This window comes from Lissotriton helveticus, chromosome 4_1, assembly GCF_964261635.1.
Source record: "Lissotriton helveticus chromosome 4_1, aLisHel1.1, whole genome shotgun sequence".
Taxonomy (NCBI): domain Eukaryota; kingdom Metazoa; phylum Chordata; class Amphibia; order Caudata; family Salamandridae; genus Lissotriton; species Lissotriton helveticus.
Window position 1 is genome coordinate 2067013104 of NC_136063.1, and position 27554 is coordinate 2067040657.

The following is a 27554-nucleotide window of genomic DNA, read 5'->3' on the forward strand; positions in this document are numbered from 1 at the left end:
TGTCTCTTTATGAGACCGGTAAGTTTCGTACTGTTTCAGCAGTGCATCTAGTCTCGGTTCTAGCCAGTTCTGTTCTCGAGAAAATTCATGTATTCTGTTTTCCGTATTCCAGGTAGTATTTTGTCAGAACTGTTATTTTAAATGTTCTTCATGTATTTTAATGTCGTGGTATGAGAGTGGTGTAATTATTGTGTTCATTTTGTATTGTATTGTGTCTAGATTACAGTTCAGTCATGCCTTTATTTTCTAAACTACGTCAGTTAAAAACCAGAAAATGTCTGTTAGAAGCAGCAGTTCCTGTCCCGCCTAGGGACAGTCCAGGTCATTTTATGTATCAGAAGCATGGCATAAGTGCCATATTATATCTAGATTTATGGGTAGAGTACACCAAAGAGTTAGAAGAAAAGTATAGATGGCCCGTATCAGGTACGTGGGATGCCGAGTGCATCATGCGAGTAGAAGAAGCATTATGGAAAAAGAAAGCCAGACAGTCACAGAAAGATGCCATCGAGTTATGGCGCAAAGAATCTCATAAAAGAACCGAAAAAGAAATCAGAAAGTCAGAATTAAGTAGAGAATCCTTAGAACGAGCCCAAGAAAGGGAATTAATCGAGATAGGTGAACGAGTTAAAACCGAACAGTCAGACAGACAGAGGAATGCCCTCATTAAGGGTATGTATCCTCTTCTTGCCGAGGGCTTGCCAAAAGCGACCCCGGAGGCATCCAGTAATTTTCCGCCACCATTAGTTCCGACCAAGCTACGTCACAAACCGACCGCAGCTGATATTTTCATCTCGTCCTACTTGGACGACACAGTCCCAGAATATGCAAATCCTGTTCCGTCAGTCCCTGTAAATCATGCAATTCCTGCTCCTCCAGACACCGGAGTACCTGCCACGGTACCCCCGGTCCAGCCTACATTACAATTTCCCGCCGCGCCAGTACGAAGAGTATCAGTCGACGATTCCAGTTTAGGGGCCGCAGGAGGAGGTCCTCCTGGTACCCCGCCACCACACCAACGAGTAACGTTAGTCGAGTTACATGAATGTGCGTTACAGCGTACGCCCAAATATAAGTCCGTTGCAGATATCCGACGAGCTCTTACTGAATGCCGCTATGATCCAGTTGCAGGTGATGATAGTACAGTTATATATTCCATCCGTGTAAGACGGGTGACCGGGTATTTGGACACCCTACCGAATATGAAAGAAGATCTAGACAGAATATATCGTTTCATTCGTACAGGGGATGATCCAGAAAGTATTGGCGAAGCCATGTCTCAAAGGAAAGCTGAGATCCAGCTCATGCTATTAAAGTTTCTGATTAATTGTTTAATAAGAGAACAAGATTACCCGTCCAAAGATCCGGCCAAAATGAGAATCCTGACAAGGTGGAGTGATAATATAGCCGAGGGTAAACACAGAACTATCAGTAGTATAGAGAGTATGTACAAGAGAATTCGTAAGGAAATAATAAAGTTACACGAACAACGTAAAGCAGCACAAGTAAGCGAGAAAGAGAATGACTCTTCTACTGAAGAGGTAGACGACGAGAATCCCGCCAGAATAGCGTATGTGGGTAAATCTAGATTTCCAGACCGACATTTACGCCTAGAACACAAGAAAGTCTTTCATCATCCAGCACCAGAACAAGGTTCTCTAGAACAAGTATTTCAAGCTACCGATCACATTTTGAAATCACGAATCGGTTATAGTGAATTAAGTACTATGCATGAATAAGAACTAGCCCGATCAGCAGTCCGATGGATTACTGATTCTACCACTTTTCCAGACGAAATAGTGGCACAAATGTTTCTGAAACTGCCCCCAGCCGAGCAACGACTGGTGGGTATGTATATGATCCAGCACCTCATTACTCTGTATGAGGGTCAACATTCTGATCCAGGTCCGTTACACGATGTCCTGAACGAGTTACTCCAGTATAGATGGAAAGGTTTAGGTACCGATTTAATTAGTGTCATTCTAGAACAGCGCCACAAATATAGAACGTTCCTGAAACCGCATTTTGTTCATGTCTCACCTCCAGAAAGTAAACCCTTTTACATAGACAGACAGAATCCGTTACGAGAAGTACACCCAGTCAGGACAGCAGATGGTGAAATGCAACGAGTGTTTGTTTACACTCCGATTACAAAGATGGAACTCTTAGAGATGAAGAAATTAATTCCCTGTCATGACAAAGATCCAGCAGGGTTCCACCGAGAATTAAAAGACATGCTCCGTATGGGAGAATACACGTATCCAGATATTATTAAAATGCTAAAGGTCCTGTTGCCCGCAGGGGTATACGAGAAACTCAAGGAAAAAGAATGGGAGGTGGGAGAGAAAAAGATCGATTGGGCAGTTCTAGAAGCTGAAGATAAGATACGAGTACCAGGTACTGGTCTTGGAGAGAAATGTAAAGAATTACCTGAATTGTTAATACAAGTTTTGCCCAGGTTATTAGCCACTAAAAAGGAAGACTGGGATGCAATCTCAGCCTGTAAACAGAAACAAGACGAAGACACTAGTGATTTTTATTCTAGATTTGAGAAATGCTTTATTATAAACAGTGGCTTGAAGACGAGTAGCGAGTCGTACCCTCATCTTTTTGTTACTAAATTAGTCGAGAATTCAAGTCCACAAGTTAAGAATCGAGTTTTGAAAGTCGAAAGTACATGGCAAGCTAGTACCCCGTCCCAGATGTTACAGATGCTCCAATATCACCAGAATAGAATCAGAGAAGAGCAAGATCATGAAAGGAAACGTATGAAAGACACGAAAATGAAAGTACTAGTTGCACAATCTGTTCCTCAAGACAGTCAGAAGAGGGGTCCGAATCAAGCCAGTCATCCTGCAGCTCCCGTTAAAGGGACCTGCAATTATTGTAAACAGCCAGGTCATTTCATAAACGAGTGTGCAGTTCTGAAACACAATATAGCTACTGGTAAAACTAAAGAAAGACCACGTCCGCCTAGACAAGAACAAGTTTCACAGACTTCTCAGCCACAGAATGCACAACAGACAGTTCCAGCACCGCAGCCTATTGCTGCAACACAGCATGTTACACAGCAGATGTACCAGTATGCACAGTCTGAGTATCCAGAGTATCAGCAGTACTCATGAAACAGCCTAGAGAGGGAGGTAGGCTTGCCTCTCATCGAGATTCCTGTAGATCAAGAAGGTCCCTATGTTCATAGTCAAGTACTAGGGAAAGACAGAAAGTTTCTGATTGATACAGGGGCAAGTAGGACGACCATCAGTGACGCCGAAGTTCCAGGGGCTCCGCTCTCAGGCTCTAGAAATGTTTCCCTTGGATTTTCAGGAAAGCCTATTGTAAACGAGATATCTAAGCCAGTTACTCTAGAAGTAGGTCCATTGTCCCGCACTACTGATCTGTTACTTACGAAGTCATGTCCAGAAAATCTGTTAGGTATTAGGACACAAAGAATTAGGTGCAGTTATTTGCTGTTCCCCCGAGGGAATACGACTGTTTCTACGTGACTTCAAGGGTCACTATGTATTACGAGATTTTGATCCGAGATTGTCTAATGTTCCGCAGCATCTATGGGCGCAAGGTCCAACTGATGTTGGCTTCATGCAAATCACACCCCATCGTTTGACTCTCAAGCCAGGTGTAGTGTTACCACGAATCAGACAGTACAGATTGCCACCTGAGGCTGTAGCAGCCTTATCCAAAATTATTGACGAGCTCATCGCTCAAGGAGTAGTTGTAGAAACTACTTCCAATGTATGTAATTCTCCGATCATTCCAGTCATGAAACGTACTGATCCAAATGCACCCCCAGTATATCGATTAGTGATTGACCTTCGAGAACTCAATAAATGTATTATTCCCCAGTACCCAGTTGTCCCAGATATCTCTTCCCTATTGACAGCCATTGATTCCGAAGCCTCATTTTTTACAATCATAGACCTCAAGAACGCGTTTTTCAGTGTTCCCATTCATCCAGACAGCCAGTTTCTTTTCGGATTTTGTTTAAATGGAAGGAGCTATATGTTCACACGAGCTCCTCAAGGTTTCACAGAAAGTCCTAGCATTTACAGTCAAGCACTTAAGAGACAACTAGACAACATTCACATGCCAACAGACACTGCCCTGCTCCAGTATGTCGATGATCTACTGATCACAGCCCGTTCTGAACGTGCTTGCGAGCGAGCATCACTTACAGTCTTGTATTTCCTTGCCGAGATGGGGCACAAGGTGTCCCCTTCGAAGCTTCAATTCTGTGTCCAGCAAGTGATCTACTTAGGCCACTTACTGTCCAAGTGGGGTAGGCAGTTGACACCAGACCGTATCCAGTTAATAACGAGTCTTCCTCAGCCCAAGACCCAGAAGGAGGTACGTGCTTTTATCGGCCTTACTTCTTATTGCAGACAATGGATTCCTCAGTATGCATTTCTAGCCAAACCACTGATACAGTTAACGACACAGGAGGCAGCCGTATCGACTGTCCTCCCTTGGACATCTGAACATACACTTAGTTTCAATGAGTTGAAGAAAGCCTTATGCCAAGCTCCTGTTCTAGCTATACCGAACTACAGTAAGCCTTTTACACTTTGTCACAGAACGCGAAGGTACAGCATTATCTGTTCTTACACAAGATCAAGCAGGACAATACAAGCCCTGTGCTTATTTTTCGAGCACATTAGATCCTGTAGCCCAGGCTCTGCCTGCGTGCCTCAAGTCAGTTGCAGCCACAGCACTAGCTATCAGACAAAGTGATTCCATAGTATTAGGACATTCCTTGACAGTACAAGTTCCACACTCAGTGGAAGTTCTTTTAAATCGAACACAGACTCAGCACTTGACAATTGCACGTTTAACAGGTTATGAACTGACACTGTCCCAGCCACACATAGAAATCAGACGCTGCAACGTTCTAAATCCTGCTACACTATTACCGTCAGTTAATTCGAATCCTGCCACACATGACTGTGTGGAAGTAGTTAACACCATGACAAAGCCAAGACAAGATCTGACAGATATTCCATTACCAGATCCCGACCTGACACTTTATGTGGATGGTTCATGTATGAGAACAAGTACAGGAGAACTAGTAGCCGCGTATGCAGTGACTACTGACACTGAAGTTATAGAAACACACCGTATTGACACCCTGTCTGCTCAAGCAGCAGAGCTAGTTGCTCTGACACAAGCCTGCATACACGCTAAGAACCTGAAAGTTAATGTTTATACAGATTCACGCTACGCATTCGGAGTTGTACACGACTTCGGAGTGCTCTGGCAGGAGAGAGGTTTCATGACTTCTCATGGAACCAAGATTTAGCATGGTCTCCTTATTCAAGCTCTGTTAGATGCCATACATTTACCGACATCTATTGCTATCATGAAGTGCAAAGCACATACGAAAGTTACTGACATTATTTCTCAAGGTAATGATCTAGCAGATCGCACAGCCAAGCTTACAGCACAGACTCCAGACATTTCAGTTAATCCGACACAGACACATACTCCAGCTCCGACTACCTGTATGACAGTTAAGGACCCTACTCAAGATGTCATAGATATCCAGTTACATGCTACTCCCGAAGAAATCAAGAAATGGTCCGAACAAGGAGGGGTCCAGACAGATCAGGGATGGGTAACGAAGGGTAGAGCCACATGGTTTCTCCCCGACTCTATGGTTCAAGTCATTATCAATACCGCACATAGTCCAGCCCATTTAGGAGAAAAGGCTATGTTAGACAGTATCCAGAACATTTGGTTTAACAAGCATTTACGAGCTGCAGCCAAGCAGAAAGTCCGTACCTGTATGATATGTTGCCAGTTTAATCCAGGTAAAAGTGTCCTGGAGGAACAAGGTGGATTCCAGCCCCCTGACCACCCTTTTGAAGTCCTCCAGATGGATTATATTCAGATGGAGCGATGTCGAGGTTTCAAGTATGTCCTTGTAGTTGTATGCGCTTTGTCCAGGTGGACAGAGGCATATCCAGTTCCAGATTACACAGCCGCGACCACTGCCAAGCAGTTGGTTCGTGAATTCTTCCCCCGTTATGGACTCCCTAGGGTCGTATATTTTGATAACGGCCAGCCATTTTCATCTGAATTGATGAAACACGTTTCCCTGTTGTTAGGATACCAGTGGAAGTTCCATTGTGTACGCCATCCTGAAGCTGCCGGTCTCGTAGAGAGACATTACCAGACCCTGAAAATCCGCATTGCCAAAATATGTAAAGAGAAAGGTGTGGACTGGTTAGTAGCTCTGCCAGTCGCTCTGTTTTATATGCGCATGGTCGCACATTCCAGATCAGGTCTGTCCCCGTACGAGGTCGTATTCGGCCGCCCCCCTAATATGTGGGGTACACCTAGACCCCGAAGTATTACCGATGTTTCAAGTAATATGCTGACAGATTACCTAGCTTCCTTGATGTCTGCCCTACACTCTTGTCGTTCACAGGTTTCCGCCGCATTTCCAGACAATACCGAGGTGGCACTGCATGACATCGTTCCCGGAAGTTTGGTTCTTGTGAGGAACTTTGATCGTTCAAGTCCGCTGGAGCCTCGCTGGAAGGAGCCAAAACAGGTCCTCCTGGCCACCCGTACTGCCGTCAAGCTGGAAGGCAGGAAGGGCTGGGTCCACCTGTCTCACGTGAAAAAGTTTTATGGACTAAAGACTGTTTCCAAGAACATTTCCGAGGATTTTAAGGATTGCCAAAGTACTATTCTTAAGGACTGTCCCGCAAAAGACAATGATACAAATCCCTCCCTGTTAGAGAAAACTCCGCAACAGGAGTATAAGCTAAAATTAAGGTCTAGTAAAATAAGTCAGCCAGTTTGATTGTCTAAGTCCTCCCCTAGGTGAAACGGTTAGACCGGTTTCTGACATGTATAAAATAGACCCCCATAGTGAGAGAGTTAGTCAAAACTCAATCCGATGTATCGTTTTTCTAAGTTTCATATTGTTTTTCAGCCTCATGATTACCTGCACAGGTTATGCATTTTATTTGTGTTTTCCAGTTTCTCATGTAAATAAGTCTTCTATTGTTACAGTAGAGCACACGTTTAGTGATCTGCCTCCTCATGAACTATCTTATCGTCTTGCTATGCGTAATAATTCCTTTATCCGCATGTTACATTATTCACACCAGACCAGCAATGCCACTAATTGTTGGGTGTGTGGTCGACTCCCCCCTTTCCAGACACCGAAGGGAGTTCTGCCACTGTTTCCTTATCCATTTTCACATAATGGTTCGTGTGGAGCATGGTCCACGTTAACGTCATCCTCAACAGATATGTCTTTTCTTAACAGTACATGTTTTCCAGACAAGCAAGGTCTTCCCCACAGAACAGGGCTAGATCTAGAAAATGAAGTTTATAATTTAGGTAATTATTCTTCGAATTTTATGGTCCTGAATGTTCAGTCTGATACTACTCCAGACTTCCCTGCTATGTCAGTATTACCAGTCAAAGGCGAATTATGTGTCCAAAAGAATGGTTCCGTACATGTAGGACATAGTGATTGTACTACTATTGTCAAGTATAGTGACAGTGGGAAATCTATTTTTAAAGCTTCACGTCATTCTTATTTTGTTTGTGGTCAGACCGCATATGTCCGTCTGCCCCTCGATTGGGAGGGAACCTGTTACATTGCCTTCCTACTGCCACCAGTTTTTCTAGCCCCACCTGACTACCATAGGAATTCCCCCCTAGTACATATCAGACACAAGAGAGACCTCCCGATTGTCGATTATACTGAAACTGCTATAGAACAATATATAGATATCAATAAAGGTGTCTTCCCTTATTTAGGTACTGTTGTGAATAGTAAACTGATACGTAGATTAACCAGAACACTCGAAGCAGTAGTGATTGAGACTACTTCTGCTCTAGGTAATTTAACCGAGGAGCAATCCTTTATGAGAATTGTCGTGCTCCAGAATCGTCTCGTCCTTGACGTCATACTGGCCGATAGGGGCGGGGCATGTAGAGTCATCGGATCTAGTTGCTGCATTTTCATTCCTAATAACGCGCCGTCTGTTTATTCAGCTATAACCAGACTCCATAAAATTGCCCATATGTTACACCAAGATCCAGGCACCTGGACATGGTCCGGTTGGTTCTGGAATATGATTTCCGCCTGGGGATGGAAAGTATTGTCCTTTCTAGGTATTGCAGTAGCGATCATATTCAGTTGTTGCCTTTGTATACAATGTGGCCCTGCGATTTGTGGCATTTGTGCTACCTCTTGTATTCCTAGTCCCAAGTCCCGTTCTAAATCCAGTCCCAAGAAAATTCGAGACGAGCAAATGATACTGTATGAAATGATAGATGGTATCATGAATATTGATGTTTCCTGATGGAAACGTAGTGACAAGGAGGGAATGTGGAAAAGTAAATTTTGCCATGTTCTGTGTCCCTACGTGTTCCCCATCTTATGTTATGTGTGCATGATTAATATGCATATGTATTCCCCATGTTTGATTAAAGACCCAATTACAGTTGTGTCCATCCCTAGTATGCCAGTTCCCAGTTCTCGTGAATACTACGAATATCAGGCCTATGTAAAGTTACGTTGCCACGTTTCTCAGTGTGCACGTTATTTCATTGTAAAGTCCCCGTTTCTAGGCCTCAAAAGGGCCCGGACACCAGATTCAACTCCTGTCTCCTGAGCCCTCGCTGAGGAGCGATACAGCCCCCACCTGTGTTCCTGACCCTTCACTTACTTCCTGCCTCACAGTGCCCGGTTCAGCCTGGCTCTGCCTGCTAGTCTGCCAAGAGTATGTTATGATTCTAGTTATCAGTTCAGCCCTCCTTCTCTGCATTCCTAAACTACTGAATCGCATCAATAGTTTCCGTCATCGTCTAGCCCTTACGTCTCCATGTAAGAGAAATACTGTATTTATGGTCATTTAATATTCTTCATCACGCACTACATGTAGAATAATGCATGCTCCAGTCTTAGAGTCTGTTAGCCTCTCCCCTCCTGACTCTTAGTTTATATCAACATGTTCTCTAAACATCAGATACTAGATATTGTTTAGGCACATGTCGCCCTGACTCTCCAGACTCCAGTCTCTGCTCCTAGTACAGAGTTCATAGCCCCCAGCTTCTCCTAGTAACACGTCATTGTCAGTTTGCGCGCACTATTAGGTTAGAGGTCCCGGCTCCTTAGGTAGCCCCCTCCATGTTTCCGCCCCATTTATGACATATTCTGTTACGTTTACATCACATGTCTATGTATACGCCTCCTGTTACACCCACTTTCACCCTTATCTTTCGCGACTGCTATTGACCACACCCACTGCTCCGCCTATTGTATGTATTGTAGTGCAACTCTTTTAGTATATATGCTTGTGTACTGTTATTAAAGTTAGCGCGCGCTCATCCCAGATCCAGCCCCGGCAGCTGCCGGGCTCTGCCATCCTATTCCTGTGCAGGTTGTCCTGTTCCTGTCCTTTATGCTGTATTAAACCTGCAAACTCCTACTACCTCGAATCTTGACTCTTATTTATTGAGCTATCTGTTATTGCTATGTCCAGTCAAACCTAGATCCGGTATTATTTATTTATATACCACAGGAGGTTTGTGTGTGTGTGTCTTAAAAGATAATGTGGTATCTGTGCGGGTCTGCTTGGAGCCTCCTCTATAAAAGAAGCGGCGAAAAGAACTTCTAGTCTGGGTGGATTGTAATGCACCCATTGACTTCGCAGTGTCCGTGTCTTTCTTTATCTTCTCTAGTGTGTTGTCTACTTCCGGCCCGAACAACTGGTTCTGATTGAAGGGCTGGTTCAGGATGGTAGTCTGTACTTCTGGTTTGAAACCTGAAATGCGTAACCATGCATGACGTCTGAGAATAACACTAGTATTAACTGCTCTGGATGCTGTGTCAGCTACATCTAGTGTGCATTTAATTGAGGCATTAGATATTAATTTGCCTTCTTGTAAGAGCTCTGCTGCCTGATCCTTGTTTTGATCTGGAAGGTGTTCCATTAATTTTTCTAGTTGGTCGTAGTGAGCCCTGTCGTAGCGTGAGAGTGCGGCTTGTGTGTTTGCTATGCGCCATATGTTTGTTGCTTGCGCAGCAATCCGTTTCCCTGACGCATCAATAACTTTAGATTCTTTGTCAGGCGGGGGGGTGTCACCAGAAGTTTGGGAATTGGCTCTTTTACGTGCATTTGACACTACCAAAGAGTCTAGTGGCAGATGTCCCTTAATGTAGACTGGATCAGATGGTGCTGGTCTATACTTTTTTTCCTATTCTGGGATTTAGCACCCTACATCGTACTGGACCTTTAAAAATGTCTGGAGCATGTTTAATGACTCCTTTGATCATGGGTAATATTTGAGTAGACCTTTGTGACTGCTCAAATGTGTCTAATAAGAAATCCTCCTCAATGGCATCAGAGTGCATTGAAACTCCATGGTAAAGGGCAGCTCTGTTTAATAGATTATTAAACCCAATGCTATCCTCTGGAGGGGAAGATTTTGTTGGGTACTACTGAGGATCAGGGATGTCTGGCACATTGTTTGGTGGAAAATTATATGCATCGTCATCCTTGGGGATATTCTGGATTGACATCCTCATCTAAAGGGTATGTATGTGGCTCTGGTACGTCATCCCCCCTGTGAGAAGTTGGCCTGATATGCAGTGCTCACTATTCTAGTGATCACTATGTATCAGTCCAAACAACCCTTATTGATGATTGGTTGTAAGTCAACCTTATAGACCAGCTATCCTAGTAGCATGGATACGAGCAGTCTAAGGCTAAGACTCTAGAGGGCGTGTTAAGCCAGCTGTTTTACCATCACATTACCCCTTGAACACCAAGTGAAAGGACACCACACAAGTTGTTATGAAAATAAACAGATATTTATTTATAACAAGTCTACCCTGAACTCTTTATGAGTCAGGGAGCTAAGCACACAACAAAACTCTTACGAAAATACTTTAAGTCGCACAATTTACACAAATGCCCGAGGGGCACGAAAAACCATATATTACAAAAGTGGAATGCGAATTACTAGCAGGTAAGTAACTATTCTCATAGACTTTTAGAAACGCTAGGCCTACAATACTAAACCCTTAGATTAGTAGCAGGAGGCCTGTGGACGTCGTGTGCAGAGTGGGAACTCTCACGCGTAAGGCGGGAAAAAGTCTATGGAGGCTAGCAAAGACAAAGTTACTGTTCTCGGGCGAACCCGACTAGGTGAGTCGAAAACAAGGGTGGATCCGAACACTTAGGGTGTTGGACTATGCTGGAGCACCGGAGTACTCAGTTTACCTAGCCCAGGGGCCGCGGCTGCATAGGGTTCAAGTTGCGTCGGAAACCCTTGTTGAAGATCCAGGAGCCTGAAGAAAGAAGTTGCTGGCAGGCGGCCAGTGAAGGAGTTCGTGGTGATCCAAGCCTGGATCAGGGAAGAAGAAACCTGTAAGCAGAGGGGACCAAGTTCTGAATCACTAGCCAGTGATTTGAGTGGGCACCAGGATGGCACCGGACGAAGTCACCTCAGCCAGGTGAGTGGTCGCTGCTGGGCTCTGCAGTCTCTCGGACCAGGAGGCGTTGTCGGCGACCAGGATGGAGGTGCGAGCTGTCCCACGAAGGTACTTGCTGTCGACGTCGCTGGACCCAGGATTGGGCAACAAGTCTTGGCAAATGCAAGGCCCACACGGTGGACCTAAAATGGCGTCTTGAGTGGACCAGGAGGGTCCAGGGTGCTCCTCTTTTGGAGGGGAGCAAGGGCTAGTCTGGAGCAACCAGACCAGCAGTGGTTGTCGTCGTGGAGCGTCGTGAGAGGGCCACTAGCCAACGGGCAAGCGACCTGGACAACGCGGTGAGCAAAGAGCAGAAGGGCCCCACGCAGATCTCGTGGATGCAGGGAGGCTGAACTTCGGTGCTGGAGCTGCTCAGGGTCGGGGCTTCTCTTACCCCAAAGCACTCGGTCGAGGGTCACTCGGTGGTCGTGCTGGACATGCGTCGTGCAGTTCTGAAGATGGCCGGTCCCTCGAGGTCTCGTCGCACCCACGGATCACAGCTGGGCTGATGATGTAGGTTGAGGTCAGAGGTGCCACGGAAGCCGGTTCTCGTCGTGCTGGAGCAGTCTTGATCCGGAGGAGAGACTGGCAACAAACCGCGATGCTTGGTTGGTGCCTGCTGCTGCAGGGTGACTACTCCTTAGTCACAAGGGAGAATCTTGGGAAGAAGTCTTGAGTTCCTTTCGTGGAAAGTAGTTTCAGGATTCAAAGATGATCTGATTTGGAAGGGGGCCAGTTCCTACCTTTATCCTGCAAAAAGGGGCTGGCACGCAACTAAGTCCTGCCCTATGGGTGGGACTAGGAGGGGGGTGGTTACACCCCTCTCCTTTGGCGGGCTTTCCCCAGATCAGGGGCTGGAGTGCCCCTGGAACTGGTTCCAGCCGGCCTATGCACAGTGAGCACCGGGGTGCCACTTGCAGTCACCTTCCTCTAAAGCCCTGCCTACCTAGGATACACAAAATCCTGTCTGGGACGGTGCTGGCACCGCCCCTGGCAGGAAACCCTTTGTCCTTGCCTCCTGGGCTGGGAGGACTCCCAGCAGCAGGAGGGCAGACTTGTGTCTCGGTGGCAGCATCCATTTTGTGGAGCTAAGGCTCTGTCTGACTTTAACCGGGGTTACAGGTTACATACATGTCGTGTCCCTCTAGAAGGGTGGAATGCTAACCCCGTCGCCAGAATTGGCGAGGGGTTAGTATTTCAATTCGTATGACACCTTACTCGACATGTTTTGATAAAGCGATACCAGAGTTGGCACATAACCGCGAGGATTATAATGCACTTAAGAGTATATGGTATGCGATATCATGGAAACGGCTAAGGGATGGATCCCGAAGGCCGCAGACAGGCTCAGCTCATGCCAGAGCACTATCTCACACGATTCCAAGCACTCTGCCTTCAGGATTGTCAAGGCCTGCCATAGGAGTGACTGATAGGAGATCTGTGTGTCCATTTAGGTTTAGATATAGGAATACTAGATCTACAGCAGAGGGTGAGTACACCACTCTGCCCCAGCTGTCAAGCAGCCAGTGGTGTCTGATTTAGTTAGTCAGCCCAGGGGTGGCATAATACATGCTGCAGCCCCTGGGAGACTTCTGGGTGCACCTCAGCCCTGGGTACAGGGACTTGAGAGGGCCCAGTGCCAATTCAGTACCTGGGTACAATTTGGAGTAGAGAGAACAGCTAGGCTGTGGGTCTGATTAGCAGGCCCACAGCCAGGGAAAGTCGTAAACCAGTGAAGCAAAAAGCAAAAATCTGGGTGATCATAGGATTGCAGACCCTACTCTCCTACACCCCCCACCTAAATCATACTCCTCGTCAGTGTGGTGTGATGATGCAGGATATTGAACAGGAGAAGTTATAGGTTCAATATAAGGAGGGATAGGAGAGGAAGAAGGTGAATGAGAGGAAGGGTGCATTGGAGAAGTTGCACAATCCTTCTTTTTGGCAGGAACCACAGGTGGAAGTGGTGTGTCTACTGGTCTTTTCTTAAAAGGAATTGCTTCCACATGTCCAGCTTTTGGATTAATATGGAAGTTTTTCTGTCTAGGATCTGGTCTAAACAGTTCTTCCTCTTCTATAATCTTCTTCGGCGTCGATTTTTCCGGTGCAGATAGGGGTTGCTTAGTGTTCTTTGCCTTACGAGGAGTGATTGAGTCCTGTGGCAATTTTTTCGGTGCCGAAGGTGGTTTAGGCTTGTCAGAGGGTTTAGGCGTGTCTGTATCAGGCCTTGGAGTCTTTGGTACCGATATTGGAGATTTTGGCGTGGAGACAGGTTTTGTTGGGCCTGCGGCGCCGGAATCTAGCTTCCCTTCCTTATTTTTGGAACCAAAGGGTTTCTGAGTCGAAGCTTTCGGATCCGGTACGGTTCCTGGCTTCGGCACCGATGTGCCGTTTGGTTCGGGTGCCGAAGGGTGTTTGGGCACCGTAGGGCGTTTGGGCACCGAAGGGCGTTTGGGCACCGAAGGGCGTTTTGGCTTCGGTGTCGAAGAGTCCTTCGGTGTCGAAGGATGTTTCGCTGCCAATGGAGGAGGTGGAATTGGCACATGTGGTTTTTTTCGGCGCCGAGGCACCGGAAGGCGTAGTCTTTTTCCTCTGAGCCGAGCCCGAAGGCGGGGCGTCGGAGCATAAATTTCGGTCTCGACTGGGCACCATGGCCGGAGTGCTGACCGCTACCTTTGGCTTGGGTAGTGTATGTTGTGCAGGGGCAGTGGTACTCACGGACTGCCGAGACGGTATCGAGTCGTCTGAGTCCTCTCCCCCTGATATAATCTGGAGATCAGGCGAGTCTTCCTCGGCTATGAGTGGAGCCTCGTCCTCGGAGATATCTTCAAGTGGATGTTCCTCTTCGGAGACGTCCTCTCCGACGATCTCCTCCTCAAAGATGGCCTCCGATGCTGGCGCTGATCTCTTCATCGCGTGTCGAAGGGCCCTCCGATCCCGAATGGTCTTCTTCGATCGGAAGGAGGCACAGGCTGTGAAGGTCGACTCGTCGTGTTCTGGTGAGAGACAGAGGTTGCAAACCTCGTGATGGTCGCTATGAGGGAATTTTGCTCGTCATACCGGGCATCTCTTGAATGGAGTTTGGTCCATGAGGCGTAGGCCGCACGGCGCCGATAGGCCCAAAGGCCCACGCACCGGAATGTAGCTGGTGAGGTCGAAAAGTCTATTCAATGTCGAAAAAAGTGTATCTAAAGTTTCACGCTTCGAAAATGCAGAAAAATGTATTTTCTAGCCGGAGCGGAAAACTTTCATCCGAACCCAGTGGCGGAAAAAACAATCTGAGGATGGAGTCGATGACCATGCGCAGTACTGTCCAAGGGAAGAGTCACCTATCTCGTGACTACAAAGACTTCTTCCAAGAAGACAGCAACCTGCAATCATCCGAGCCCAACACCAGGTGGCGATCTATTGCTAAGTGTACAATCTGCAGCTCATATGCCTCGAACATGTTGTTTCTAGCTCAAAGGGAGTAAACCGTACTACAAACAAGGAAACATTATCCTGCGCAATGGAATGCACCACGCTAACGATGGCCATCTTTCAGTTGCTTATCGCTGTATTTGTGTGTTAAGTTAGTAATAATAAAGAGATATTTTAAGAGACAGTGTTACCATGTATTTCAAACAATAATGAAGTAATACTTTCACAAAATGGGCTGCATTACACTGCATAATGTGGTTTTCCTGGCTTCATAATTTAATAAACTCTGGTGCATCATTTGGTCCTTTTTTGATGCACAATTCCAGTGGCCCTGAATATACTGTACCCCTGCTTCATTTTCTCTCAGCCATACTGGTGTACGTGCCCCATTAAAGTTAGCAAAGATTCTGTGAGAGGCTAAAAATATTTCCTTATCAATGGATGATCAACACTTACCGCAGGTCCTCTAACCTATTGAACATATTATCTAACAGAAGATGAACACATGTGAAAAAACAAAGTCCTACTGTGGCAGTCTAAACAAGCTAGTAATAATCCTTTTAGAAAGTTATATAAATTCTACTGCCCCTCCATTAAAAAAAATAATAAATAAACTAACACCTAATCAAGACATGTTCAGCAAACCAAAAAAAAACACTTCAACAGAAAGATGGAATGTCAAATGCCTAGCATTAAGGGATTTCTCAATACACAGAGTTGAAAAGTAGCTAGTTGTCGCTGTAGTGTATTAAGGGATTCGCAACTAAAGTCATTCTGCTAACCATTTAACCTGTTTGCTTTTAAACGTGTGTACAAAAAAAATTTAATGCTAAAAACACCATTTATTTTAGAGTTCGATTTAATATTGCTCGCAATACTTAAAGAAAACAAAAGTTAACTGAATGATGACCATAGTTCTCTTTTAAAATGTTGGTATATTTATTTGCAGGTAAAAATTGTTTACAAGATCCTGCATAGACAGACATATCAATCTTCATTTAATAAATATCTGTGACTGACAAATGTGGATTCTTTTCTCCTGTTTATTGAACATTTAGTCTTTACAATAAAGGTAATAGCTCTGGATAATTATGTTAGGAGGTTGTATGCCAATGAAAGCGACAGCAAAACAAAAAACATTGTGTTTTTAATACTACTCAAACACAGAATGCAGAACGGTTGAACAACAATATACCTTCAATTGCACGTTGCCTGTTTACATTAGAAATCTTAAGCTCATGGGTCAATAGTTTGATGCAACTTACTTCATGATATATTTGGCTCGTTCTATAGTTTGAGCTTTGACTTTCACCAGCAGCGGATGACTGTTATAAGTGTCATTCTTCCATTGCCCATAAAGACGATACCTTAAAAGAAAAAGATTAGGTCATTCTTCAATTGCCCATAAAACAGATACCTTAAAAGAAAAAGATTAGGAAATAAATAATTGTACTTGGTTAAAACCTTGCGGGAGCGATGAGACTTAAGATGCTGGACAAGGGGTGCTGGGTTGGGGGTGGGGAGAGCACCAATCCTGTCACTCTGGCCAGTTACTATCTCTGGAACAGAATTCCGTGGCTTCTACCTGGGCCATGCCCAGCTCCTTCCACCAAAACCAATGTCCAACTTCAACATTCTTTTTTCTGTTCTCCCCATTTACTCTGCTGTTCTGCATTCCCCAATACTCTTCTGTTCGCCGTGACCTTCTAGTCACATCTAAGGACGCTACCCACATCGCTAGTTTGGTTACCATAACGAGATACTACTGTTTTTTAGGAAGACCATTCCAACCACTAGGCTATGTCTTCATTCTTTATTCTTTCAAATCTCCTGTTTTCACTGTTCAATATCTGTTGTCTCCTCGCTTCACCTTTAGGCAAGCTTAAAGTAACATCAGGCAATTACACAACAATCCAAATAAAAAACAAAACAGGACTGATCAGATTCTAAAAGTAACAATATAAAATCACTATCACACCAGGCCATTATAAAAAACATGTGTTATGCATGGCTTCCATGGGAAGCTTCTATCGTTTACACCAGATTCTTAATCTCGTAAATCACTGCTATGACCTAGCAGTAGTGACCTAGCAGTAGTTGATAACAAAACTTTTCACCAACTGTTGACGCATCAGGAAGGCCTTCCAGATCGAGCTGCAGGGCTCTCGGATAGCCTGTTAACGCAGCACTGTTTGTCTGCTTTGACTGAAAGCAAAAAGCACAGCTGCAGGAGGGGGAAGGAAAGCAGGGAAGGTAAAGGCGGTTAAGGGAGGCAGTTAAGTTATTTTTTTCACATTTGGGTCAGGGAGAAAAGGTCATGTTATGTAAGGCTCCCCATCACATCTCTGTACCTGTGTAGCAGTTAAAAGCAGAGACAGATGACTCTGGAGGCCAAACAAAGTTATAGATGACTAAGGATTATGTTACTTTACCAGTAAGCATCTGTTCTTGGCATGTAGAGCTGTATATTCACATGCTTTGCATACTCCTGCCATCCAGTGTTGGGTCCGGATGTTTGCAAGTTATTTTTCTTCTAAGAAGTCTTTTCCAGTCACGAGGTAAGGTGACTCCTCCTTTCGGCGATAGTGCGCATGGGCATCGACTCCATTGTTACATTGTTTTCCCGCAAGAGGGTGTGAATGGAGTAAGTGAGTGTAGTTCAGAGATGTCCATGCGTATGTAATGTAAATAATGAGAACTGCAACAACTATAGGTGCCCGGGGAGATGGGAGGGCGCATGTGAATCTACAGACCTATATGCCAAGGACAGATGCTTACTGGGTAAGTAACATAATCCGTTTGAGGCATGTCTGCTGTAGACACACATGCTTTGCAAAGACTATATTGCAGTGTTCTCCCAAAGCAGGGGCTAACCGGTAGGTGTTGCAGTAGTTTGAAAAAGTGTCTTTAGCACTGCTTGCCCTACATTGGCTTGTTGACGTGCTAACACATCCACACAACAGTGTAAATGTCTGTGGTTTGAACCATGTTGCTGCCTTACAAATGTCAGCTATAGGAATGTTACCTAAAAATGCCATAGATGGCCCTGTTTTACGAGTGCAATGTGCTCTAGGAGGTATAGATAACGTTCTTTTAGCTTTAGCAAAGCAAGTTTGAATGCATTTAACAATCCATCCTGAAATACCAGATTTAGAGATAAGATTTCCTTTGTGAGGTGTAGCAAATGCAACAAATAGTTGAGTTTTCTTACGAAAACCTTTTGTCCATTTAATATAGTCCAATAACGCTCTTCTGATATCAAGTGTGTGAAGAGCTCTTTCTGCTACTGAATCAGGTTGAGGGAAGGACACATGTAACTCAACTGATTGATTAATATGAAAAGCAGAAACCACTTTTGGAAGGAATCTCTATCTTTATGAAGCTGAAAGAAGGGTCTTCTAAGATTAATGCTTGTAGCTCACCAACTCTCCTTACGGAAGTGATAGCAATGAGGAAGGCAACCTTCCAAGAAAGAGACTGTAATGGACAAATGTGTAATGGCTCAAAAGGTAGACCCATGAGTCTTGTAAGCACTATGTTCAGATTCCAAACTGGTGCAGAAGTTACTCTGGGTGGTATTACTCTTTTAAGGCCCTCAATAAAGGCTTTAATTACTGGAACCTTGAACAATGATACGTCTGTTTTGTAAGTATGCGACTACCGCCGCAAGGTGCAATCGAATGGATGTGTAACCTAGACCAACTCACTGTAGATGTAAAAGGTAACAAAAGGCATCTAAGGGATCAATATTGTTGTTACAATATAAAACAAATCTTTTCCATTTTACTGCACAACATGCTCTTGTAGTAGGCTTTCTTGCTTCCTTAAGAATTGTCATTCAATCTGGTGGCAACTGTAAATTTCCAAACTCTATGACTTCAGGAGCCAAATCACTCAATTGAGTTACTTGGGGTTTGGGTGTCTGATTTCGCCATGGTTTTGAGTGAGAAGGTTGGTATTAAGATGCAGCTTTTGATGTAGAACTACTGATAGTTCCAAGAGTGTGGTAACCCACGGTTGCCGGGCCCATGTGGGAGCCACTGAGATTAGTGTGAGCGATGTTTTCCTGAGCGTCCAAACCAAAAATGCAAGGAGAGGCAGAGGCAGAAAAGCATAGGCAAATATCCCTGACCAGTTCATCCATAGGGCATTGCCTTTGGATAGAGGGTGTGGGAACCTGGAGGCGAAGTTTGGGCATTTTGAGTTGTCCACTGTAGCAAACAGAGCTATTTGTGGTAATCCCCATTCTTGAAAGTATGGAAGGAGAACTTGGGGATGAAGTTCCCACTTGTGTATTTATTGCCGCATCCTGCTGAGGAGGTCGGCAAATTGATTGTTCACTCTGGGTAGGTGCTCTGCCTGAAGATGAATTCTGTGATGGATTGCCCAACGCCAAATTATCAGAGAGGCGTGACAGTTGCAGAGAGAGTGCCCACCTGTGAGAAAGTGCCATTTTTCTTGCATTGGTATGCCCCCACTTTTTGTTGAACTGTTGATGTGCTTTGACTGAGTGTACCCTGGGCTCCTGCCAACCAGGTGCCCAGGGCCCGTGTTCCTTCCCTAAAACGGTATTGAAACCAAAACCCAATTGGCATCTCTGGCCACCTGTCAGTCCCTAGTAAATGGTACCGTAGGTACCCAGGGCATGGTGACCAGAGAAGACCCCTAGGGGCTGCAGCACTTATTGTGCCACCCTTAGGGGCCCTGTATCCTGACACCCACACACTGCCTTTGCAGGCTGAGTGTAAGTGCAGATCTAAACAGAGTCGACATGGCACACATCCCTGTGTGCCATGCCAACAAAACCCACTACCCTGGCATACCTCAGTCACTCCTCTAGCTGGATGCCCTTTGCCAGCAGTGTGGGCACAGGGGCATGAGCCCTGTGCCCCTACAATACCCATTACCATTCCTGGGCACTGTTAGTGCAGTGATGCCATTAAGAGTATATGGTACTAGGAGGTCGTCATTACGAACTCCTTAGCACCATAATGGCTACACTGAAGACTGACAAGTTTGGTATCAACCTTCTCAGCACAATAAACCTGCACTGATGCCAGTGTGGGATTTAATGTAAAATGCACCAGAGGGCATCTTAGGGATGCCCCCTGAAAACCTAACCTACACTCCACGTCTGGACTGAGAGGCTGCCACACAGCAGACATGCTGCTGGATCCCTGGGTGGAGAGCCCCCGCTCTCCTGAGCATGCAATAATGCACATCCTGGGCGAGGTGCTAGGTAATCCTTCCCCTGGATAGGCAGGGGGAACCTTCAAAGGCCTGCCGCCCTTGTGAGCTTCTCTAGGCCACTTGCTGTACTCAGCAACGAATAGTTTCTTACCTGTCGGTGTAGTTTTGCAGCTTGAAGATCTTTCTGGATTCACTATGCTGTGCATATTCCGTAATCTGGTTGTTGGGTCCGGAATCGTAGTCTTTTTTCTCTTTTTTTTTTGTCGTAGCCCAGGTGGGCGTCGACGTCCCACCATTTGGTGTACCTTCGGTGACGTCGGCGTGCTTCCGGCGGAAGCTACCACCCTTGGGCGCCATCTTCGGATTCTTTTTTCTGTCTCTTTTTTCTTGTTTGTCTTTGTAGTGAATCCATGGCTATGTTTGTTAATCGCTTTTTTTTTTTCAACGTAATTCTTTTCACGTATCTTTTCACGTATCTTGTAAGCTACAACTTGCTTTCTTTTCTATGTGTTTCCACCTTCTTCTCCAGCCTCATCTTTCTGGCGGAGGCGGGTGGGTTCGCTAGTGAATCCAGAAAGATCTTCAAGCTGCAAAACTACACCGACAGGTAAGAAACTATTCATTTTGCAGCGTGAATCTTTCTGGATTCAATATGCTGTGCATAGATTTTGTAGCGGTTTTCGTTACTTTTGTGGCGGTTGGGTGGAAGATGAGCGTTGGTTGTTGAATATATGTTGAAGCACCTTTTGTCCTACTTGTGCTTCTTTGTTCATTTGTACATCCACGCAATAGTGCTTAGTGAACGTGTGCACTGAAGCCCATGTTGCCGCCAGGCATATGTCCTGAATTGGTGTGTTGGCCAGAAAGGCAATTGTTGCTCCTTTCTTCCTGGTGGAGTGGGCCTGTGCCCCTCCTGTTAGCTCCTGGCCAGCTTATTTGTGGCAGAATTGTATTGTCTGTGCGATCCATCGAGCTATGGTGTTTTTAGTCACTGGTTTGCCCATGTAACTGTTTGCGAAGGATACGAAGAACTGTTTTGTTTCCCTGTGTTCCTTCATCCTTTCAATGTAGTGCATCACAGCCCTTCTTGCGTCTAGGGTGTGGAGCGACCTCTCAGCACTTGTAGTGGGGTTTTGGAAGAAGCTAGGAATCTGAATACTCTGATTCATGTGGAACCTTGACACCACCTTTGGCATGAAGTGAGGGTCTGTTCTCATCACGACCCTGTCACTGTGTATCTGGATGTAGGGTTCCTGCAGTGTGAGTGCCTGCATTTCGCTCACCCTTCGTAGCAAGGTGATTGCTACCAGAAAGGCCGTCGTCATCGTTAGCATTTGCAGTGATGCTTTGTGGATGGGTTCGAAAGGTGCTTTCATGAGCTCAGTCAGTTCCACATTTAGGTTCCAGGCCGGTGGCAGCATTCTCCTTGGTGGCGCTATTCTTTTAGCCCCTTCTAGGAATCTTTTTATGACTTGGGATGTAAAGAAGCTTCTCCCTGTTTCTCCTTTTGTGTATGCCACAATCGCTGCCAGGTGCACCCTCAGCGAGGATGAGCTTAGCTTAGCATTAAATAGGTGCGTGAGGTACCTTAGCACCGTGGATTCCCTGGTCAGTTTCCTATGGAGTTTTTTCTTGCAACACCATTGAGTGAATCTTTTCCATTTCTCCCCATAGCACTTGCGTGTGCTGGGCCTTCTTGCCTCTCGCAGCACCCGCAGGGTGCTCTCTGGTAGTTTTAGGTGTGCGAACTCTAAGTCCTCAGGAGCCAGGCTAAGAGCTTGAGGCTCTCCGGCTCTGGGTGTAGAACTTCTCCGTTTTCCATGGAGAGTAGGTCTCTTCTATTTGAGAACTTGTGGGGGGGGGCGGCCCTGCGCCATCTCCACTATCTGAGAGTACCAGGTCTGTCTGGCCCATTGTGGTACCACCAGGATGAGCGTCATGTTGCTCGTCATGCATTTGTTGAGAACCCTGGGGATCAGTGGTATCGGAGGAAAAGCGTAGGCAAATGTTTTTGACCAGCTTATCCATAGGGCATTCCCCTGTGATAGTGCCTCCGGTTGCCTGGATGCAAATAATTGGCATTTTGCATTCCGGCGTGTTACAAACAGGTCTATTGTTGGTGTGCCCCATCTCCTGAATAGTCTCTCTGTTTCCTGAATATTGAGTTCCCACTCGTGGGATGCTGAAGTCTGCCTGCTGAGCCAATCCGCTTCTACATTGTCCTTCCCTGGCAGGTGTATGGCTAGCAGGTCTATTTTTAGTGGTATAGCCCATTTCCAAATTTCCTGTGCCAAGCTTGACAGAGGGAATGATTGAGTTCCCCCGTTTGTTTATGTAAAACATCGTTGTGCTGTTGTCTGTTTGTATTAGCACCTTCTGGTTGTACAGGTGTTTCTGAAAAGCCTTGAGGGCTAGCAGCACTGTTTTCAATTCCAGGTAATTGATATGTCTGACTGCATCTGTAGGGCTCCAAAGACCCCGCACTTTGAGCCTGTTCATGTGTGCGCCCCATCCCTTCTGGGATGCGACTGTGGTGATGGTCACTGTTGGGTCCGGTGGTGTTAGAGGTTTCCCTACTGTTATTCTTTCCTTGGTCCACCACCTTATTTCTTCCTGCACCCTGTGCGTTACAACCACTAGATCCTCCCAACTTCCTGTAGCTTGTGACCATTGCTGTTGCAGTCACTCTTGGAGTGGTCTCATTTGTAGGCCTACATTGGGGACTAGGTGTATGCATGATGCCATCATCCCCATGATCTTGCTCACAGTCCTCACTGTCAGAGCTCGCCACTTCTGTTAGTGATGTTTCTCCCTCAGTAGGCTGAGTGTTCTCTTTTCGCTGGGTAACACCCTGCATTGGACGGTGTCGATCTGAGCTCCCAGGAAGATTTTCACTTGCTCTGGTTCCATCGAGCATTTTCCCCAGTGTATGGAGAAACCCAGGCTTGCTAGCGTTCTTGTCACCTGTTCTGCATGATCTTTGCATGTCCTGTAAGAGCTTGCCTTTACTAGCCAGTCGTCGAGGTAGGGGTACACGTGTATCCCTTTTCTTCTTAGATGTGCGGCCACTGCCGCGAGGCATTTGGTGAACACCCTTGGTGCGGACTTTAGACCGAATGCCAGGGTCGTGAATTGGTAGTGATCCTTGTTCACTGTGAACCTTAGCATGTGCTTGTGCTGCCTGTTCATGGGGATGTGCAGGTACGCATCTTTGAGGTCTATGGTGGACAAGAAGTCCCCGGCCTTTATCTGTGGGATGACCTCTTGTAGGGACGTCATTTTGAATTTGAGTTTTTACGTATTTGTTTAGGAACCGTAGGTCCAGGATGGGTCTTAGACTTTCGTCCACTTTTGGCACCAGGAAGTAGTTTGAGTACACTCCCTTGTTCCGTTCTTACCCGTTCGATGGCCGCTTTGAGGAGGAGTTCTTGAGCTTCCTCTTGCAGTAATCGCAGCTCTCTTCCTGAGTGCTCTCTTTTCTTTGGCTTTCTGTTTGGTGGTCTCTTTTCCAACTCTATGCAGTATCCGAACTGCATAATGTTGGGTATCCACTTGTCTGTTGTTATTTTTCTCCACCCCTGGAGAAAAAATCTGCTCCTACTGGCGTCACATGTTCCTTTGTGTCTTGTCCGTGTAGCCCTCTCCTCTTTGTTACCCCGTGCTCCTCCCCCGGGGGGTTCGAGTGGGAGAGCACCTTTTTCCGTGTGAAGTCACTTAGAGGGGGGTTGTTCACCACCTCTCCTTCTCTGGCCCCGTCCATTTCCTCTTGATCGAAAGGACTGGCCCCTGCTCTGGTAGTTCCAGCTTTGCCTCTGCTGGCCCTGGTGACCTTGGTTGTCACTCTGTTGCCCCTGGTGGAAACTCTGGTGTGAATCTCCGCGCTGACTTCCACCTCTGCCGTTCGGCCTCCGTGTAGGAGTGCCCCTCCTCATCCCCATGAATTGCAGGGCCCCCATGGACCTTGCCGTCTCGTTGTCCTTCAGTTGGGTGAGCTTCTCATCAACTGGGGCTCCGAACAATGTTTCACCGTTGAAGGGTGTGTTCAGGATATTGTTCTGCACCTCAGCCTTGAAGCCTGAGATCCTGAGCCAGGCTTTCCTTCTCTCTGTGATGCCTATAGCCATCAGTCTGCTGGATGTTTCTGCCCCATCCAAGGCTGTCTTTAGGCACGAGTTAGCGATGCTTTTCCCCTCTTACACAAGGTGTGATGCCCTCTCACGGTATTGTTCCGGGAGGGGCTTGAGCATTTCGCCCATCTCATCAAAATGCTGGTATTGATGTCTATTCAGGAGGGCGTTAGAGTTCGCCATCCGCCAGTGCGTTGCAGCGTTCCTCTCAATGTTCCTGCCAGTTAGATCCATCCTCCTGCTTTCCTTGTCAGATGGAGGTCCATTTGTTGTTGGGACGTTTGCCCTTTTTCTGGCCGTTGCAGCGATTATTGAATCTGCTGTGACGGATCCCTTGATGTAAGCTGGGTCCTGGGAGGAGAATTTGTATTTCTTCTCCGTCCTCGGCGTTACTGATCTGCATGTAGCCGGGTCCTTGAAGGTTTCCTTCCCCTGGTCTGTGATACTCTTGAGCATGGGCAAGAACTGGCTTCTTGTATGTATGGGGAGCAATGTCTCCAGCAGGAAATCTGCTTTAGGCTTCTCCTCTACCAGCTTAACTCCATAAGCTGCTGCCGCCTTCCTGACCACCTCATTGTATGCCCCAATGTCATCCGGTGGCGAAGGCCTCGAGGGGTATGTTTCCACAGCCTCTTCCGGGTTTTCGGCCTCGATGTCCTGCCATTCCTGGTCTTGGGCCGTCGAGGAACCTGAGCCGTAGCTTGACTGCTGCTCCCCGTAGTCCCCTTCTGTGTAGTAGAGGTCTTCTTCCTCTTCGTGCTCCGAGGGATCCGGAGTTTTCGGCGTCTCTTCGACTTCGAACTCCTCGAGTTCCTGTACCTCAGCGACGGCCGGTGCCGGCTTCGAGGGGATCCTGTAACTTCTCATCTTTTCATCGAAGTCCTTCTTTCTCTGAAGGATGTTCTCCATTTCGCCTCGAGCCTTCTTTTCTTTCTCTGCATCTCTGCGGCCTGCTCGCCGTCGAGCGTTTCGGCTGCTATTTTCGGCGGCGGCGGCGTCGAAACTTTCTTCGGCTCCTTTTCCTTCGAAGTCCAAGTCCCTTTTTCGGGGGCTTGCTTCGATGACCTTTGCTTTTCGCTGTTCTTCGGCCTCCGGGAGTCCTTCTCTAAGGATCCGCTGGGCTCTTTTTCGGAGGATGCAGCTTCGGTCGTCGAAGTTTTCGGCACCGGTGCTCCTGTCGAGGCTCTGGGCTCTGACTTTCGAGAGTCTGCCTCTGGCTTTCGAGACCCTGTGGGGGTTTTCGGGGTCGTAGACTCTCCTACCTTGTCAGGCGTTTTCTTATCGGTCTCTGCGACCATGAAGTCATCTGGACCTTCGGCGATGTTGTCTTCGTCATCGGTGGAGAGGCCCAGTTTGTAAAGCGTCGGGGCCTGGCCCTTGCCCTGCATCTTGTGGCGAGCTGTCCTCTGTCTCTCTCGAACTCGGAGTGTCTTCGGCTTGAAGACGGAGCAAGCGTTGCAGTCTCTGCTTTCGTGGTCGATTGGCAGGCAGAGGTTGCAGACCGGGTGCTGGTCCTTCTGCGCGAACTTGTGGTGGCAGTTTTTGCAGAATTTAAAGGGTGTCTTGTACATCCCTGCGCTCAGGGGGCCCCCTGTGTGCGCATTCCTCCAAGGACGTCGAAGATCTTGACGTTCTTTCCTTTCTTCGTCGTCTCTTCTCTGATGGTCCTCTTCTCCCGATCTTCTCAGGTCTTTACCGTTGAAGAGTTGCTGTATTTCCTCCTTTTCTCCTCCAAAACTTCTGGAGCTTCACGCAACGATCCAGACCCAACGGCGGAAAAAAGAATCTGAAGATGGCGCCCAAGGGTGGTAGCTTCCGCCGGAAGCACACCGACGTCACCGGAGGTACACCAAATGGTGGGACGTCGACGCCCACCTGGGCTACGACAAAAAAAAAAAAAAAGAGAAAAAAAGACTACGATTCCGGACCCAACCACCAGATTGCGGAATATGCACAGCATAGTGAATCCAGAAAGATTCACGCTGAAAAACTGGCCCCCACCAGTTCTGACCCCCACTCTGGCGGGAAGACTGGCAGGAAACCCTACATTAGGAAGGGGGGTGTGCCAGCCTGTGCCAACCCCACCCTTCAGGTGGGAGAGGCGAGGTGAAGCACGACCCTGGGCTCCGGCCATCTTGAAGTTGGGGAGCCCTGTACAATCACAGCTAGGCTCCTGCCCCCCTCCCACAGGAGAAGAGAAGGCTAGGGGTTGTACCCACCCCAGGACAGGGACCTATTGGTCCCTGCTCTTGACCTACCTGTAACGCCCTAAATTCAGTATTTAGGGGCACCCTGAACCTTCCTTCCTCAGATCCCGATGCGAAAACAAGAAAGAAGCTCAAGAAGAAGAAGATCCGCCGTGCAGCTGCTAACAACAGGACGACACCAACTGACTTGGCCCCAGCCCTACCGGCCTGTCGATCCTGGAACCTGCTCCTGCTAAATCCCGGTGACTCCTGCGGACAGCAACCTTGGACAACCCGGAGGACCTGCCTGCCTTGACCCTCTACCAGACTTGGACTCCCCTGAGCAGAGGCTCTGCTCCAACAGCAATACCCATGGTGCGAGCCAGGAACCGCAAATCCAGCCCACTCAGCACCTGCCAAGCCTGGCCTGTGCCAGAGTGATCCACGACCACGAGGACGTCCCTCCAAGACCAGTGCCCAAAGACCCTCCTCGATGACCCAGACTACGCCTGCAGCCTCAGAACCAGGGACCCCTAAAACCGCGACCAGCTGAGGGTAAGATTTCCCGATGCAAAGACACCCCTGCACCCGCCGCCCCACGGTCCCCTGTGCCTTCCTTAGGGGTACCTACCTCTTCTCCAAGATCCAAACTTACCTCTCAAAGTGGTGATCGCACCTGAAGAATCTCCGTCCCCGAGCCTGCAGCCTTTGTTCACTTTGTACCTTTCCCATTGGATAACATCGAGCACCCGATGGCTCAAAAGCACCCTTCACCCAGCCGCCCGAGTGCCGCTGGGAGTGCACCTACTACCCTACTCTACTTCCCCACTTGCCCTGAGTAAGTGACCAGGAACTCAGCTCCCACAGCCACGTGGCCTGCCTGCTTGCAGCCACCAACCAAAGGCCCCCTACCTTCCATTGGATAGAATTGGGCCTGCTCTCTCTGCACCCGGCTGCCCCTGTGCGGCTGAGGGTGTAACAACCGTACCTTTCCGACCCCGGGAGACCCCTGAGTCTATGCCCAGAACCTTAACCTCACCAGTCGAGTACTCACCTGAAAGACGATACCTCACTTTCCTTCCATAGGCTAACATTGACTGTTTTTTACTGAAA

General features: G+C 47.1%; 1 protein-coding gene across 2 annotated transcripts in view; it reads right to left on the reverse strand.

The window, feature by feature from the left end:
* The window catches only part of THOC2 (THO complex subunit 2), a 1495542-nt gene that overhangs the window by 1097449 nt on the left and 370539 nt on the right, over positions 1 to 27554 (reverse strand). For both annotated transcript variants that reach the window (XM_078688746.1, XM_078688744.1), the window contains exon 15: positions 16204 to 16305. In XM_078688746.1, the coding sequence (XP_078544872.1) occupies positions 16204 to 16305 (102 nt within the window). The remainder of the gene's footprint in view (positions 1 to 16203; positions 16306 to 27554) is intronic.